Source organism: Metarhizium album (genome assembly GCF_000804445.1).
Source record: "Metarhizium album ARSEF 1941 chromosome Unknown scaffold_1, whole genome shotgun sequence".
Taxonomy (NCBI): Eukaryota; Fungi; Ascomycota; class Sordariomycetes; order Hypocreales; family Clavicipitaceae; genus Metarhizium; species Metarhizium album.
Window position 1 is genome coordinate 185,862 of NW_024467575.1, and position 17,796 is coordinate 203,657.

General features: G+C 55.9%; 2 protein-coding genes across 2 annotated transcripts; one reads left to right on the forward strand and one right to left on the reverse strand.

Moving 5' to 3' along the window:
- Positions 1–1,330: 1,330 nt before the first annotated feature.
- On the reverse strand, positions 1,331–5,027 carry MAM_00055 (CP2 transcription factor; the record flags this gene model as incomplete). Its single annotated transcript, XM_040818855.1, has 5 exons — positions 1,331–3,536; positions 3,704–3,862; positions 4,545–4,727; positions 4,820–4,902; positions 5,022–5,027. The coding sequence occupies 5 exons, from the start codon at positions 5,025–5,027 to the stop codon at positions 1,331–1,333; spliced, it is 2,637 nt and encodes an 878-aa protein (XP_040682119.1).
- An 8,126-nt stretch (positions 5,028–13,153) lies between these two features.
- Positions 13,154–17,059, forward strand: MAM_00056 (MFS multidrug transporter; the record flags this gene model as incomplete). Its single annotated transcript, XM_040818856.1, has 5 exons — positions 13,154–14,264; positions 14,323–14,479; positions 14,843–15,754; positions 15,874–16,287; positions 16,357–17,059. 5 exons carry the CDS (start codon positions 13,154–13,156, stop codon positions 17,057–17,059), a joined length of 3,297 nt encoding a protein of 1,098 aa, XP_040682120.1.
- Positions 17,060–17,796: the final 737 nt, after the last annotated feature.

Consider the following 17,796-nt stretch of genomic DNA (forward strand, 5'->3'; position numbering starts at 1 on the left):
AGGAAAAAGCCTGGGTCCAATCACCGGCGGAAGAGAGCCACAAACAACGACGAGGGAAGGCGCAGGTGGAGTCTGCCGCGCTCCCGCACATCGTATGTACAGAGCATGGCATGCGGCGGCAAGTGTTGCAAAAAGAAAAAGAGGCTACAAATATCTGATGGATGGAAAAATCAGTCATCAATTTGCCCTGGCACTCCCTACGACGGAGTACAGCAGGCCCAACACGCTTGCTGCACGCCCAGCCTTGCGCCCGCCTGTCGTCATTGGTGCGCATTTCGCCAGGAGCAGATGCTCCTTCCCAGCCAGTCCCGCCAGCCGCATGGAGCAGTCAGTCGAGGAAGGAGTCTTCCACAGAGGATCTACTGTCGAGTACGGAGTACGTATGTACAGTACGTTTACAAGTCTGCATCTAGACTTTCCCGTGTTCTCCATTAAGTAAGTACGGAGTAAGTGTCCCATGTTAGCTTGCTCCGTACCCCGTCCGTACCCTTGCTCAAAGATCCAACGTGGGATTCCACCACGGCATTTAACAATTACTGCTAGAAATAAGCCGAGTTACTGTTATCACCAAGGTCCCTTGGGGATACATAAACCCCCACAAACTTCCCTCGTCAGGTCACTCATGGCTAAACCTACAGGGTTTGATTGTACTCCCTCCTCCATATTCTGACCGTGGGCTCCGACCGACCAAGCCAGCCCCTTGTTCCCCTGTATTTTTATTTGCTTATGCAACCTCGACAAACCGATCAAACAAAGCGCATACAGCGCCTTTACCAAAAAGCTGCCTGAAAAGGTGCTCAGTTATATGACAAGAAATATCAGGCACACCCAGTGTGCACAAGAAACCACAGCTTGGAAGTAATATTTTGCCTCTGATTATGCGCTTGGTGGCGCCAACCACACGAGATAAAGGTGAATAAGTTTGGTTGACGTCGAGTACTCCATCTCTTTGCAAATCATTCTCACAAGGTTTATGTGCGCCTTTTGAGAGTAACGTGCTCTTCAGAACCGCACCCCGTGGTATCCCATGACCGATTGATTGTATAGCAATCGGCGGAAAAAAAAAAGAAAAAGAAAAAGAAAAGAACCAGAAGAAGCAGGGGGAGAGAAAGGGCTCTAAAAATGTTATTCCTCGATGAGACGTCTGCCGTGTACCACGGGTAGGTTGGCATTTCGGAACGGACCCAAACGTGCAGCAACTATACGGTGATATAATATTTAAATCTTCTTCTTTGCACGTGACCTGATAATGCCCTGCGCAACCTTCCGTAGAGAAAAAGATCCAGAAACTTCGCAGGGCCCAAGTAGCTTGAGCTATGCCCGTTGGCTGTCATGTCGTCGGGGCGCGAGGTCGGTAGAGGGAATCGAGGGGCTGTGTTGTTTCAAAGGCTAGCCGAAGCACGAAGCCCTTGGCAGGAGGTGCGACGTCATCGGCATCGGCTCCAGTCTCGTCCATCGACATTTTCCACTCGCGCTTAGTCTCCGTAGGCTGCTCGATTACCTCCTCAATTTCCAGTTGCATGTCCTGCCCTTCCTTGAGCTCGCGAATAACGTCATCATCCATTTCCACCTCCACACCTCCCTGGATTGCATGTATTGCCCGCAGAACTTTCGCGGGCTCAACACCCCATTTGCTAGCGATCCGACCATTGAATTCTTCAATGGTTCGCTTCTTGAGATAAATAGCTCGATGATATATCGTCTTCTCTTGCTCCGATTTGTCGCGATACTGGATATAAAAGCAAGCCACGGATTTTTCGGCCTGCTCCGGAGGAGGTCGATATGACGGATCAACCCCAAGGGCCTCGATCCATCCACTCAAGTTACCAGCATCATCAATTCGAGATATTCGTGATATTTGTTCAAACGTCTTTCCTGAACTAGTGTTGTCCATGTTTTGCCACATGCCAGATGCCTGGGAGACGAGGGACAAGGAGCTGGGTGATGGGGAGATCATGGACCCTGTTACCGAAGACTTTGTGCTGCGAACTTGCCAATTGGATCCCTCACGGGAGACTTCCAGTTTATTTGGAGGAGACATATCTCCAGGAAGAGATACGGGATGTAGGTCAGGATCGTCCAAGTCCTCGCCTCGTAGATACAGAATGCTGAGGGGTCTGGTGCTCGTGAACATGTCTTGCAGCGTCTGCAACTTGATTTGCAGGTCTTCTTCCAGAGTCATTCGACTACCGCCACCTCCAGTAGAGCTCGCCGACGACATGGACCAGGTCCGTTTGTGCTTCTGCACCTTCCCAGGTCGCTGCGGGTCACTTGCCTTGGTAGCATTGCTGATCCGCTTTCTCTTCCCCATGTCCTTCATGCCACTTTCAATCTGCGCAAGCTGCTGCTTCAATTTGTCGATAGACTTCTTGACGTGGGCGATATCGTTGGACAGCTTGCGTTCGGCTCCATGATCTCGGAAAAGTTTGACTTTGCAAAAGCAAACCTCAGGACTCGTTTCCGCATCTTTTAGGGAGCCATCGGCGGGCACCAGGCTTGTCTTGGCACACAGCCGTACGGGAATTCCCTTGACACCTTTTGAATGGCTAAAATCCGTGGACAAGAAGTTGAATCTGACAGCGAGGTTGACTTCGGGAGGGCCGTTTGCGCCCGGCGTCCACGTGACGCAAAACCCATCAAAAGATGAGCTTTCTACCTCGATGCGCACTCCTTTATCGTCAGGCTCCGCCGGTTGGCCTGCTTCGACAAACTCCACGGCCTGAAGCTTGCCACCTCTCTGGTGGGCCTCATTAGTGCCTCTACCTTCTTTCCATAGGCCCCAGCAGACATTGGGTTTCTGCCTCTGCTCCTCGTCCTCGAATGAAACTCGTACAAACGTCCTGTACTTGGTGCCAGGTTGCGTTGGAAAGGTTCCGCTTGGATCGGCAACGGAGAGCGAATAGGCCTGTCCCTTGTTGAGGTATGTTATCGGGATCTCATCAGCATGTTTGATCATGGCTGTAGGTGCATTCAAGGTGCAGTGGAAACGAAACTTCTCAGCATTCGGTGGTAGCGCGTGGCTCACTTGCATACGATTGACCGCCTTCTGGTGTTGTAGGGCGGATGGAACCATTGGCGGCATGCGATGCTCTGACGATGCCGCTTCCAAGACGACACCATCTTGTTCCATGGTTTCATAGCCGGCGTCTTGGTGGACAAACGAAGTTGGCGCAAACGATGCTCCATGAACAAATGGATTGAAGTGATGGAACTGATGGGGTTGCAGGGTCTGGAAGCCGGACATGTCCATGACAGTCCCTCCGGCATGAACCGCATCGCCAGGATTTGGCATGGACAGCGGCGTGGCTATACCGCCGGCTCCCATTGTCGGCGTATGCAAGTCTCCCGCCTGCGATTGGAGGAGCGGGTTGTTTCCCCCCGGAGTTGCCGCATAATATCCAGACTGGGCATTGGCAAAGGCATTAAAGGCGTACGAGTTCGGGTCCAGGAGAGAGGGCGTAAATCTCCACGGCTCATGAGACGCTCGAGGCGTAGGGTCTTGGTCTCGGAATACGTCGGTTTCAACACCTGGGTTCCTGCAGGTTGTCATCAGTCAAGGCCGTCCCGGACTTCCATTACGGCAATGCCCGTCTTCGGACCTGAGAGCCAAAACGTGCAAAATCCGCACTTGGCCGGGAATTGCTGAGTTTTCTCTCGGTACAGGGGATCAGGGCTCCAAGGGGAGACGGTTAGACACACGTACCTCTGATCTTGAGGCGGAAGGGTGATGATCGGATGGTTGACGGCAGACGTAGCCTGGACAAGAGTTGGTGCAGACGCCTCTGAGGTGACAGCAGCAACTTCGGGAAATTGCTGTCTAAAGTTGGCCAACAAGTCATCGCCCGGTTTTTGTGAGCTTGTCCTAAGTTCAGACGGTCAGGTTAGCTACTGGCGATGCCAATGGTGTCGACGCTATATGGCCCAAGTTCAAGTCCCAGGTCTTGCTCTTGAGGGCGACAAAGCATGCGCAAAACCCGGGAGCGGCGCAGTGTGGACAGGTATGCCGAGCGATGAGAGAATTTCGCATGGGGAAGTTGGGGCAGTTGTTGAAAATTCTTGCCTTTGACGAAACATGGTGGTGCGGGCTGCGTGTATGCGACAACCCAGCAGCTGCCGCAACGCAGCAGCGTGGAGTGGGAACGGGTTATATTTATTTGCCTGCCTCGCCGGGATGGCTATAAAGAGGAAGAGGTAGGAGAACGAAAGCAAATGCAAGGGGGGAAAGAAAAAGAAAAAAGAAAAACTCGTGGCCAAGTGCTCTGCCGTATCTTCTTTTTCGCGTAGCAATAGTCGTCAGTGTAAGTAAAAGCCGTCAAGGTGAAGAACCCATGTGCCTCAGAAGCCAAGGGCGAGGCTGAGGCAGGACCAGGGATAGAGGGCGAGTAAGCTGGGAGCAACCGTGGAGGGGAGAGAGGGGAAGGCGAACGAGAACAGGAGACGGGAGATAGACGGCGGTGACTAACGGCTAAAACCGATGGTGAGTCGGGAGCAAACGCTAGATAGAGTGCGAATGCGGCGGAGAGTGATGAAAGGAGAAAATATACAGGGCGTGACGAGGAACAGGAGGTAAAGGTAGGGAAGAAGAAGAAGCAGTGAAGCGGGCGAGGGTGAGGGCGACGATGAAGGTGAGGTGAAGGTGAAGATGGAGGTGAGGTCCAGGTCCATCCAGGTCCAGGTCTACACGTCGAGGTTGAAGCAGGGCGCGGGAAAGAGCAAACGAGACCAGACTGGAAAGATCAGACGCAGGCACGGTTCGGGTTCACGATCAGCTAGTCGTCTGCTCTGGGGGCACTAGAGTGCGAGCAAGTCCGGTGCATACTCGACTGCGATGTGCAAATGTTTGTAACCCGTGTCGGTTGTCAAGGTCCAAAGGCGCTGGCGCACGATGATGACAATGGCAAGCTATTCACTTATTAAGTACTTAGAGGCAGGCAGACGGGCCAGACACTGGAGCGAGAGCAGGCAGGCAGGCAGGCAGGCACCTGAGCACCTGAGCACCTGAGCACCTCCTCCGTACTTACATACATACACACACACATACATACGTCCAGAGTACTTAAGTAAGTACTCACTCAGGTACTCGGCAGTAGAGGGCGCTGCGGAGGTTCAAATTTGAAGACGACTTGAGCGCCCAGGCATTCGCGCACGCAGCGCCGGGTACTGTTTTCTTGGGATGTCCCGACTCCGACGACTTGATTGACTGACAAGACACGTCCGGGCTGGCACCGCATTTATTCATCAAGTACGGAGTACTCAAGTAACTACCTGTCTAGATAGGCTAGGTAGGTACTTACTTAAGTACCTAGGCAGGTACTTGGTACTCGGTCGGGTATTTACTCCATGCCGTGTACGCCAGGACCCAGGGAATCCAGGTAGACCTCACTCGCCAGACAACAAAGTTGCTCAAAGGTGCCAGACTCGGCGTGGTGCTCCAGTGCCCGAGGATGTACGTTGTACTGGATATCTGCCGTCAGACCAGACTCTGGGTGTCTGGGTGGGGAGAATCAGAAACAAAGACAGAGACGGAAGAAGATTGAATGCAGAGACGAGGTCAACTCAGGTCATAAACTGGTGGGGAAGGGAAAAGAATGAAAGGGGGGGGCATCTGGTCGCTGGCTGCTGGCCACTCGTCAGACACCACTCGTCACTGGTCCCTCGTCACTCGTCAGTCGAGGACTCAGAAGTAGGCTGGGTACTCAATTATGGAGTACGGAGCAGTGGACTGCCCTCGCAGACTACGGACTATGGACACGTGCAGGCATAAAGACCGCGGACAAGGGGCTAACCAAGACCAGAAGGAACCTGCTCGCCTGGCGCCAGCGTTGCTTCCTCGATGCCCGTCCAGAACAGTTTGGCGCACCAGTATCGGCAATCAGCGCCGGCAACCAGCGCTGAGTACTCGAGAGTACGGAGTACATTGGAATCAACTTGACACGCCTTTCGGGAGGCGTGCGCTCAGCGGTCAAATGGAGACTGGGGACTGGCTGGCGGCTGGCGGCTGGCGGCTGGGACATGGGCAACGGTACCCATGTACCTGAGTGCCCAGCCCTGGGTGCTAGCCCCCTAGGATGCCCGGTGTCACAGTCAGACCCGGCCCCGTCCAGTGTGAGTGTGGCTCAAACGCTCAAGGCCCTCAAGCCCTGCACCGCACAGCTGCCAGCCTTGGAGTCTACATTGGGCTCCTCCCGAGCGACGGCTGGGGCCCGGGCTCGAGTGGCTTTTTTTTTTTTTTTTTTTTTTTTTTTAAACCTAGACGTTGCAGGTATGTATGCGCTCCGACGGCGGTGCCGACGCAGACACCTGCAGTCAGTGCGGTCGTTGGCCTTGGTGGCCTTGGATGCTCCATGGCAACTGAAGTTACAGCACTCAGGGCAGCACATTGTGTCCATCATCAACAGCTGCAAGAGTCCGTGTCTCATACACCTGAAGCTGCATCACTATGGCTATTCAGTAGCGTCGACCGTTCTTGATATCGCAACGTCTAGGTCTAGCTGCTTGGCCGTGGACTGGACAAGAGATGACGGCTACCAACCAACCAACCGCTTGGCACCTACCACCTACTTACTGAACGTGCTCACGTACTTGGGTTATGATATTGGACCCCGTGCAAAGAACCAGTCCATATGCAACCGCTGAAAGAACAGACACCAGTGGGGCGGGTGGGGGTGCGGGGGCGTGCGGTGCGTGCGGTGCGTGCGTGCGGTGCGTGCGTGCGTGCGTGCGTGGCGTTGGCAGTGGCAGTGGCAGTGGCAGTGGCGGTGGCGTGCGTGCTTAACTATTAGTTAGAGTACGGAACCGGTCTGGTAGAGAGACCAGACATCAGTACTCTTGGCACCAGCTACTGTGTGTGCATGTACCATGTGGTTCCAACGGTGAATTACACCACCGGGGCAATCTCGTGCTAGCGCCAGTCACAGTAGACCAGACTTGTTGTATCCGCCAACCTCTTGTGGCTGATGCGCATTCGTTTGATGTGAGAATGCGCTGTCTCCTCGATAGGTACATGACGGGACAGCGCGGCAAAAACTACACGACTTCACTTACACGATATAGCCATCCCTGTCAACCATGGCCTGGATGGCGTCACTCTCTGTGCTCTCTTTTCTTTCGGGACGAAAAAGCTCCGTCCACTCCCACCTTGGCACCACCATGACCGCGTGGCTGGGCAACCTTGGGTGGCCATGTTTCAATGAGGGTGCCATGTAGTTATTTGGTAGTCAAGTCAGTTGCTTGGTAGTGCTCAAGCAAGTAGGCATGTGCGTTCCTCTACGTGGCGTGGTGAATGGTCAACCGGCCGATACGACGTCGTCTTGTTTGCTTGTGTTATTCGTCTGCTGGCGGCATCATGGCGCGATGCATAATGTCAAGCTCCCGTCTTGACCCAGCAGAGATGATCTACGTCTTGCTCCAGTCTCGACGACGACATCCCGTGCCATCCCTATGGGGCAAGCAAACTTGGCGCCGCTGTGGCTGTCCTGCTGGGAGTATTAGATACGCCATGGTATATCTCGTACAGCATCGACATGAACCAGCAGCAAGTGCGCGACGGCAACAATCTCGACTGCCATGACTAGCGACGTTGTTGGTTTTGCGCCGTTGACCGCCGTGGTTCGATGATACGCTCGGTCCAAATATTGAGAGAGGGACCTCGTAGTAACACAATGGCTTGATGCTCGATGGGACATTGAAAATGTCGGTGTTGGCCGCTTCACGGCGGCTTCGAGCCGAGATCAGCCCAAGTGCTTACAAGTACCGAGGTACCTGACGTCTTCGGGTGGCTTGGCGCTATTTGCTACCCCAAGGAGGGGACGGCCCTGCGCTGCAATAGGTCCGCCAGGAGATGAACAAGGGGCAGTAGGCCTCGCTGGGGCGGTTCCGCGAAGCAAGGGCCTACAAGTGGCCACGCTTCTGTGGCTGTGACCGACGCCCGGTACGCGATAGGGTTGGGGTCGTCGGGGTCATATCTCTCCAGGCAGGCTTGGCATAGTGTTCTGTGAGTATTCTGTGCGTCGTCGTAGGTGGCAGGCAGCACGGCGAAATTGCCTTATTTTAAGGACTAATGCCGACAGCGACAGCTGACAGGGCCTTGTCAGAGAAGCGTGGCCGGATACGGAGTACCCCCGGAGGCGATGCCATGTCAATGGTCCTCTCAAATAAGCATGCGCAATCGCATTCGACGGTCGCCAGCACGCGGCGCCTTGCCATACAATTAAACTGCTGGAGCACATGGAGATGAGGCAGGGGTCAAGGCCGACGGGGTACTACGTAGTAGTACGTAACTACAACATCGTGAAGGAGAACTGGGGCAAGCGACACTGGCGCTGCCGGAAAGTGGGCTGCGAGGCGCTCTCGAGTCTCGAACGCGACCAGACCCCCTGCAGCCCATCAAAGATAGCCGCTACGAGTCCGTCTGGTCGTCCCAGATGGCCAAGATTGCTGCTGCGCAGGCCATTGCTAGCCGACGGCCAATCATTGGCCGTCGGCAGCTCCTTCCTCGAACATTGGGGTTCGTAACGACGGAGTAGGCACCACCCAGTAACTACATGAGGCTGTCCTGTGGTTAATAAACCTCCCGAAGACACGACCAGAAGTCTGGCCTGACCCGTGCATTTTGCATGCAAGTTAATAATCTGCACCGCACAGACCGCATCGGCCTACTTACCATTTGCATCTCACCTCCTCTGATGCGGCAAACAAAGTCAGCGGCAAACAAAGTCAGCAACATCATGGGGCAGTGAATTACTATGTCCATACTCCACACATTGTTTCTAACCGTCGAGGTCGCGATGACTTGCAGCCACGTGCCATTCTGCTCCGTCATACTATTGTAACGAATTCGCGCTTCAGTCACATGTGTAATTATGTCTTCACCAGTGACGCAATCAATCCGTGGCTCCCAAGCCCTGCCATGACCGACGCCACTGTGGCTGGTGCCACGGAGTCATCGTGGCTGCCTGCCGTCCAACGACATCTTGACCACTTCCGTACAAGAAAAAAAAGAAGCAGAGCAAAAGGAGCTTTGTATGGTTAGTCGCTACTTTTTTCTGCAGCAATGACTCTGTGTCTTTTTGAGATCCCACCATGTCTGGCCAATTCACATCTCTTTGTCCCCCAGCAGGCTGTGATTTGAACCCATGGTGTTGACATCATCCCGCCCGAGTCAAGAGTAGGTGTTCCAATTATGTATGCTTAACGCATCCTTTGAGACTAATTAACAAGCTCTGGATAAAACATGGTACGAAGACAAAATACAGTGGCCTTTCCAACGGTCAGAAGGAATCAACGTTATGCGATCCTCTCATTGGAATTGCCATGTTGTATTGCAAAAATTGGCGACGAGACGCGGCAGTGCATCTATTCTGGACGGGATTGCCCTGCCCACCATTTTCCAGGCATTTCCGTCGCCGCATCCCTACAGGACAGAGAATATTACCCGTGCAACACAACACACGTCGAAAAAGAGCCTTTTTTTTCATTACGCAAATTCGCCGGTAGTCGGTAAGCTGACACCCCCAAAGTGTCGCTGTGTGCCGATTTGCATGGGTGTCCCTGCTGGAGTGGGCTCGAGAATCGTGCCTACTGCAGCCGCGATGGCGAATGGTATGGGCGCGCACCAACACGCCCACCCTCCGCAAGGCCAGGCCGGTATCTCAGCCACATGGGAGTGTAAAGGGGAACAAGGGAAATTCGCCAGGCAAGCGGCTCATCGTGACATGAGTGGATTCTATTAGCGGACTCCAGAAGCCAGATCGGCGGACTCGCAGACCATGATGTGTATCCGTGGACCCATCGCCGCCATGCGATTGACCCAACCAACGGTTCGCATGGCATCATTTCCCATCGCACTACGGAGCGGAGCACATCAGCAACGGTACATGTTGAAGCAGGTACTGGGTGCTCAAGTGAGTATGCAAGTACTAAGGCCAGGCCTTCCTCGCCGTGGCCCACTCCATCATCGCCAGCGACGGCGAAGGATGTGTTTCTAGCCGTGGATTCTCCGTCCCCAACTGAGTGTGGAGCGGAGTCGACTGAGACAAACGGTTCAAATTTAGCTACCGGCCCCTGGCGGCGGGCATTGCGCCGGCTATGTGATAAAACAAACTTTGGCTTTCCTGCCAATGCTGATTGGCCATACTCCGTTGGCAACACTTGACCTACCAGGTCCACGTCTACTCGGGATGTATGGCAAGCAGTATATTAGCATTACTTTTACGTCACAAACCAAGATGCTAAGAGCAAGTCTTGGCGGATACACACGGGAAAATTGCGAAACAGACGGGAGGAAGAATACCACATACAGCCTCTCGCTATGGTTGCTTGCATTGTACGTGTCACTGTCACTACATCGGTCCGAGAACATGTCAGGGGCGACTACGACATGACGGACCAAGATTCCTGGCGGTCTGACCCAAGTTGGTCGCTGTGCCGCATCATGTCTGCCGTGAAGCATACAATTGGCAAGAGGCGAATTCTTGAGCGATAAATTTCACGAAACGTCAGCAAAGAAGGCCGTCTAGGCGTTGAGTGTGTGGATCATGCGGCTTTCCATGCATGAACTCTAAAGGATGAAAACCCCCGAGAAAGGTTCCAACCAACCCTTGCTGCTGTGCGTGCGCGGCCACCGACGAGAGAGCAGTGGTAAACAAATACCACGGGCGACTGACTACGGATCTGTGAGGTGATAAAAGTAGGAGGTGTCACCGTCCTTGCATGATTGGTATCAGGTGTTGGACTAACGTTGCTCTGTATTGTATGCAGTAAGGCGTTGTCCCGGACTCAGGGTCTGCTATTCCGTCGTCGTGTGGGAGAGGGAGTGCGGATGCCGGAGCAAGCCTCCTACCACGAGCCAGGTGACGGACGGAAAGTCATGCTTGCTATGGTTTTCTTGCGCACGTACAATGTGTAATTTTGGCATCTAGCAGGACTGAGACGGTCGGTCTTGCCTCGCCTTGACCTGATTCACCTTGGGTGCAGAACTTGGACCCCAGCAGCACACACCCTTGCGGCCCGTGTTGCGTGGTTGTTGCGTGGTTGAGGGGCCAAAGGATTGGCCGTCGAGTCTTTGGGTCGCTCGGAAGACGGCGAATCAAGCAGAGCAACGCCACACCTGCGATCGACACAAACGGCAGCCCATTCTCAGGATCAGCCCTGTCGAAGACATGCCAGTGCGTCAATCACGACGTACAACGATGGATCAGAGACGGGCAGGTTGGATTTTCTGACCCCTCCCCATCCTCCGCTCCGAAATAGTGTGTGTGTGGCTGGTGACGTGGCTTGTTTGCCTCCCGTCGACGACTGCCGTTTCGCTCTCCCCTCCTCTCCTCTCTCCTCTCTGCTCTCTGCTCTCGCTCTCTGCTCTCGCTCTCTGCTCTCTGCTCTCCCTTCCTTCATCACGGATTCACGAGGGTCTCGTCTCCAAAGGTACGGAGTAGGCCGGATGTTACTCCGTCTTATTCCCCTGTTGCCCACAAAACAATATGGGAGCGAAGTCAATTCCAGACAAGCAGTCAGGCGGGTTGCAGAGTTTAATTCGGAAAGAGGGAGGGGCGCTTCTCGAGACAAAAACCCGACGAATAACGTGATGCCAGCGAGCAACGAACTACGTCATACCGCTTGCCACTCCCACGAACCCCTTGGAAGGCCTCTCTCTGCCTCTATCCGACGGTGGGAAATCGAGGCTCACGTTTCTCGATATGACACGCGAGAAGAATGCCCATGTCTGTCGACGGGTCGAGTGCTTTCGTTCCTGGTACTCCGTACGGACTGTGGCTTCTACAAGCTGTGCGGTTGCATGGGCCCCTCGTCCGGCTCCAGCGCCAAGCTCAAACTAGTGACGGCCCACGGGGCGAGAGACTTGGGAGGGCTTGCTTAGAGTGCTCTGCCTTTTATTTTTCCTTTGTCAGATGGGCTTCCACGGCGAGCGTTGCATGTCAGGGTTTAGAGTTGAAGGGTTCAAGGGTCCAAAGATGGAAGGGGTTGCCTTGATAGCGTCACCCAGCCAGGAACAAGCGCTTGCACTGGCCTCACGCCAGCATTTTCCCCGGCTCTACCCTGGGAATATCACCGCAACGGGAGGTACACGTGCGGTCACATTTTTTTGCGCGGACCATGTGAGTTTGGCTCCGGTCTCGAATGGGTATTCCGTGTGGGGGGAAAGCGAGGCGCCTCAGGGACGACTTTCCAGGATGGATGGAGAGCCACTGCACGGAGTGCGTGACCATCGATCCGCAGACATGCGGTTGCTGTAGGGTAGGTCTTGTGAGGGGTGGTGAAAGTTGCGAGCCCATGCGTTGCCTTGCTATTTCTTTTCTTTTGCCTCCTCGCGGGAAGTGGCATCGCTAAAACAAGCGAATAGTTTGAGGGGAATGGAACGTAGCTACGTTACGCATGTTGGATATTGGCTGACCGAAAACGTTTATGGGAAAGGCGGACAACCGAACCAGGGACGGGAATCAAAATGTACTCAACTCGGCACAAGGTACAGAGTATCACGATTCACAGGCCGTATTTCAAAATGTTGGAATACGTCGAGGCCTTCGCCGGCTGGACGGGACGGAGGTGTAGCAGTGATTTGGTGGACGCGCACAGCTACTAACGAGGACACTCGAGGTGAATATCTCGGCAATAAGCTTCAACGCTGTCAACGGGCGTCGAGTCGTTCTGCAACAATGTCCAAGGAAGACGCCAACGCGGAACGGACCACCTCCATTGATGGCCATCTAGCAGCAATGGCCAGAATTGACGCTTTAGGCCGGCCAACCACGACGACGACGTGTTGATCTTCAGGGGACCCTTGATTTCTATAAACGGGGCTCAGATTCCCGGCTGGCAGGTTGAATCTTGCCCATATCCTCGGGCCAACCCGGCACTCGGTCCTCGGTGCAAATTTCCGCGGCATGGCCATTCGACCACGGAGACGTGGGAACACGGAACCAAGTTATTAGTCAAGGTTAGCTAATCGTGCCCGCCCCACTTTATGTGGTTCGGCTAGCAAAAGCCCTCACCACCAAAGGTGGTGCTCGACAGCAAGGCGGGCCGGACACCAAGGCGGGCCAATTTTCAACCTAATAACGCTATTAACCTCTTCGCCTATAATGTACACCCTTCTCGTCCCAAATTTCTACAGTACGACAGGGAGAGTGGCGAAAAAGGCATGTGGCGCCTGAAGCCAAGCGAGATCTTGCCCGACGAAAATGCGATTCGCGCCATGATCAAGCCTGAGGAGGTCAGTCTTCTGGATGCCATGCAGCTGGGAATCAAGGAGCTCGAGGACGCCGGCTACGATCCCCGAAATGCCAACATTGACGATGACGTCATGGACATGGATGCTGAAGAAGACGACGAGGATGAGGGCGGAAGCAAGGCGCCCAAGGGCGCCAAGAAGCCTGGCGAAAAGCAGGAAGAGACACTTGCCGACAAGATGGCACCTTGGAAAACTACAAAGGCCTTCATCGACGCCTGTGCGCAAAAGGCCATGCTCCAGCTGCACGGCGAGGGTGACCCGACTGGACACGGCCTCGGCTTCAGTTTCATCCGAACGTCCATGAAGGGAGGGTACATTGAGGCTGTTCAGGGCCCGTTGGCCACGTCGGCCGACGCCATGGAGCGTGAGAAGCGCGCTAACGGCGGCCACGCCTATAACGTCAAGAAGCAACAAGCAATGTACGAGGAGGGCATCAAGGAGATTTGGGAGAAGCAAAAGGCAACGCTGTCCGACGCCCGGGAGCACGACGACAAGGACGTGGCAGTCACGGAAGACGAGGATGATCGATTCAACGTTCACGCCGCCGCGACGCCGGCGCAATTCGACGACGGCACCAGCCAAATTAGTGGCTTCACATCGGCTAGTCGCCATGTCAAGAAAGCCATCCGCATCACGAGAGAGGTCCGCCTGCAGGACGGGTCGACGCAGACGCGAACCGAGGTCGTCCACGATCCCGTCGTCATCTCGCAGTATATGAAGCGGCGAACCGAGGCAGACTTGGAACTTAAGGAGTATGTACTCAAGACGATGCGATGCAGGCCCCGCGGGGAGGCCCCCCGGGTCTGGAAGCGGCTGCCGTCACGTGTCAGGGCGCTTCACAAGTGGGCGTGCCTGGGTCACACGCATCTCGGCCCCAAGAGACGACAAGTGCCGTCTCCAGGCGCTGTTGCCGACTACGTTGGGTTGGAGTTACGAGCACCTGCTTACGTCTACCTCTCCACAGCATCTACAGCTCCCGGCCTACGGGCAATGCCGACCATGACCGCCTTGCGGGCATTAGGTATGTGGATTGACGACCTGCCCTCGGGTCGCGCCAGAGACGGTGTGCTTACACGCAGCTCGATGCAGAATCAAAAAGGAACTCGAGAGACTCGAAAAGAACAAGGCCCGACGACAGGCCCGAGAGCAGCAAAAAGAGCTGCACCAAAAGGCCAGCGCTGGCGAGGCCGGATCACCCGGCGCCATTGACAAGCTGCCCACTGGAACAACCCGCAAGTGTGCCAGTCGACCCAGCTCTGGCCCGGTTGGACCGACATCGACATGCTGGTTGGGTCACATGGAGTCGGCCTCAGCCTGGATGACAGGTCGAAGTTTTCCATGTCCGACGCAACCCGTGGATTTATTCATCTTCACCACCGGGCGCCAATGCTCCGTCCGTGGCCGAGCCAACCAAACCATGGTCTGGAGTCTGTCGCTTGGGCCTCGGGGTTCTTGTTATTGTTGCTGTGGTTGCTGCCTCTCTCGCCATGGCATAACTCGCACGCATCCGTTGTGACCAACGGCGGCTCCGGCCCCGGCTCCGGCTCCGGCTTCGGTTTCGGTTTCGGGCTCGATTCCGGACTCTGTCATTTTGTTCAGTCCCAGTCCGTCTTACGGTCGAGCCCTTACTCGTCGTCGTCCTTCATCCTTCGACATCTTTGTGTACCGTGTCCCCGGCATCCGGCACCTCCCCCCCAAATGTCCCGCCGGCCACCCATTCCACCCACCCACGGCTGCGGAAAGCGTAGAGAAACACGCGGTTCCGTCATTGACCGACTCCACGTTTCCTGGGCACCGAGAGACTACGGCCTACGACAAAATGGTCCCAGATGCTGACAAGGCAGCGGCGACCACGTCCGCATCCGCAAAACACGGAAATCAACTGGACACGGATACCATGCCGTCGTGCGCCTCACACTCGGCATCCGATACCGAGTCGCGCCGGCTCGAGCGCGTCAAGCTCTCCGATGCCCACCGCCGCCGGTCGTCGAATGCATCTCAACGACTGAACGTCAATGACGCGCATGAGAATCTCCACCATTGCGTCACGCCCGACGTTGAGACGGAAGCTGAGCGAATGGCCCGTGAGCCCATCACCTACACCAAGACGGGTGCCAGCATCGGCAGCACCGCATCTCGTCCGCCAGAATACGAAGTGTACTTTGAAGAAGACGACGCCGAGAATCCCCGGAACTGGCCCCTCTGGTACAGGTGTTGGTGTGTCTTCTGTGTGTCGTTTGCGACCTGGGTTGCCACCATGTACAGCACCAGCTACACGTCGTCTTCTCCAGGCTTGATCCAAGAGTTTGGCTCAACAACCACCGTTGTCGCCTTGGGCATGACGACGTACCTCGTCGGCCTCGCTGCCGGCAGCCTGGTCCTTGCTCCCCTGAGCGAGCTCTACGGCCGCCAAGTCATATACGTGGCGTGTCTCTGCCTGTGGGCCATGCTGATTGTTCCCTGCGGTCTTGCGCGCTCGCTGAACACCATCATTGTCGTGCGACTCATCGGGTACGTCCATCTCCGTGCCGTGCCGTGCCGTGCCCCCCTCCCCTCCCACGAAAGCAGGAACGGCTGGGTGCCAGGTAGATGGAGGACCGCGGCTGACGGTTTCGTCACACGCTGGGCAGGGCATTCTTTGGAGCCGTCATGATTTGCAACGCGCCGGGCAGCGTTGTAGACGTCTCGAACCCCGACTATTTCTCCAGGAGCATGTCCCTCTTCGGAGTGGCACCGCTCAACGGCCCGGTGACAGGGCCCATCGTCGGCGGCTTCGTGTTCCAATACCTCGGATGGCGCTGGGACAATTGGATCGTCCTCGTCATGGCTGGACTGGCCATTGCTCTCATGTGCACCGTCCGGGAGACCTACGCGCCAAAGATTCTCCAGCGCAAGGCCGCTCGGATGCGAGAGCAGACGGATGACCCCCGCTACTGGTGCCAGTACGACCGCAAGGTATCAACTTTGTGTCTGCTCAAGGTAAACCTGAGCCGACCCTTCATCCTGTTTGCGACGGAGCCGATTCTGTGGTTCATGAACTTGTGGTACGTCATGGTCGAGAGAGGGCCAGGGGCCAGGCTTTTGTTTTGCTGACGTCGGAGCCGCCATGACAGGATCTCCATCGTCTACGGAATCCTGTACCTCTGCTTCGTTGCGTATCCCGCAGTCTTCTCACAGCACAGGGGATGGGGCGCCGGGATCTCGGGCCTGGCATTCTGCGGAATCGGCATCGGCACCCTGACCGCCGTCGCCGCCGAACCCTTGTTTCGACGCATCATCAACTCGCAGGCCCGAGACCCAGAGACGGGCAAGCCGTATCCCGAGGCGCAGGCTTCCATCATGGCAATCGGCGCCGTCTGCACGGCTGTCGGACAGCTCGGTTTCTCGTGGACTTGCCTGCCAACGACGATTCACTGGGCCGCTCCCATCGCCTTTGGCATCCCCTTTGGATGCGGCAACACCATCAGCTTCATCTACGGATGCAACTACCTTGCCGGGGCCTATGGAATCTACGCCGCAAGCGCCCTGGCCGGCAACGTCGTGATCAGGAGCGTCATTGGCGGCACGCTGCCGCTTGCCGGCGCGCAAATGTACAGGGTGCTCGGGGCGCAGTGGGCGGGCACACTGCTTGGTTTGCTCGAGGTTGCCATCATCCCCATCCCCATTGTCTTCTGGAGATATGGCGGCAAGATTCGCGGAAAGAGCAGAGTGATCCGTCAGCTGCGAGAGGACCAGGAGAAGCTGGATGAGAAGAGGGCCACGGATGCCGCCCGGGCGGGAAGCCGGCGAGCTGCCAGGTTGGTGCCGGCCGGCTGAGGGAGGGAGATGCAGCGGCGCCCGGGGATGCGGCCGGCCGCCGGCGCCAAAGGGTGAAGCTGACGTGACGGGGGTTTGCGTCCAAGCGCCGCTTTGGCCTGGCGTTTGGTCTGTCGGGGGCGTTTTGCGGATTCCATCCATCCGTGCCCGGAACCAGGGCCCTTGGACTGTTTCCCCCAACGATGCCGGACTTTTGAGCCTGGGACGTACAGACAGATAGAGACATGAATCAACATGTGAAGACAGCATCTCCTTACTGGGGGGTCGGTTGCCCATTTGCACCTTCTTTTATGCCCTCCTCCAGACAACGGCGCGATCCCATCCGCTCCGGGAGCCGAGCCGGGAGGGATCTCGACCGGGCAGGGCAGCGAGAGAGCACGACGTCCCGCGGCAAAGAGAAGCGAGCAGCGTGAGGGGAGGCCCAACGGTGGAGGGAGAAAGAACAGCGCCGCCGCCTGTGTCGACTAGCAGACCGGCGGTGCAGGCACCTCTTGCGCCAGGAAGTGCTTTCAAGTGTCACACATCAAGAGAAGGAATGGATAAAAAGAAACCCGGGGTCGGGGGCCTCGGGAACAAACTAACAGGAGAGAGGAAGCAGCACCGGCCGCTGCGGAGGAGGAACCGACAGCGGCCAAAAAAAAGGAAGCCAATCGTTCGTGTATAGGAACAGCCCGATGCGGGGGTCGAACCCGCAACCTTGAGATTTCGTGCACTCGTAAGAGTCTCACGCTCTACCG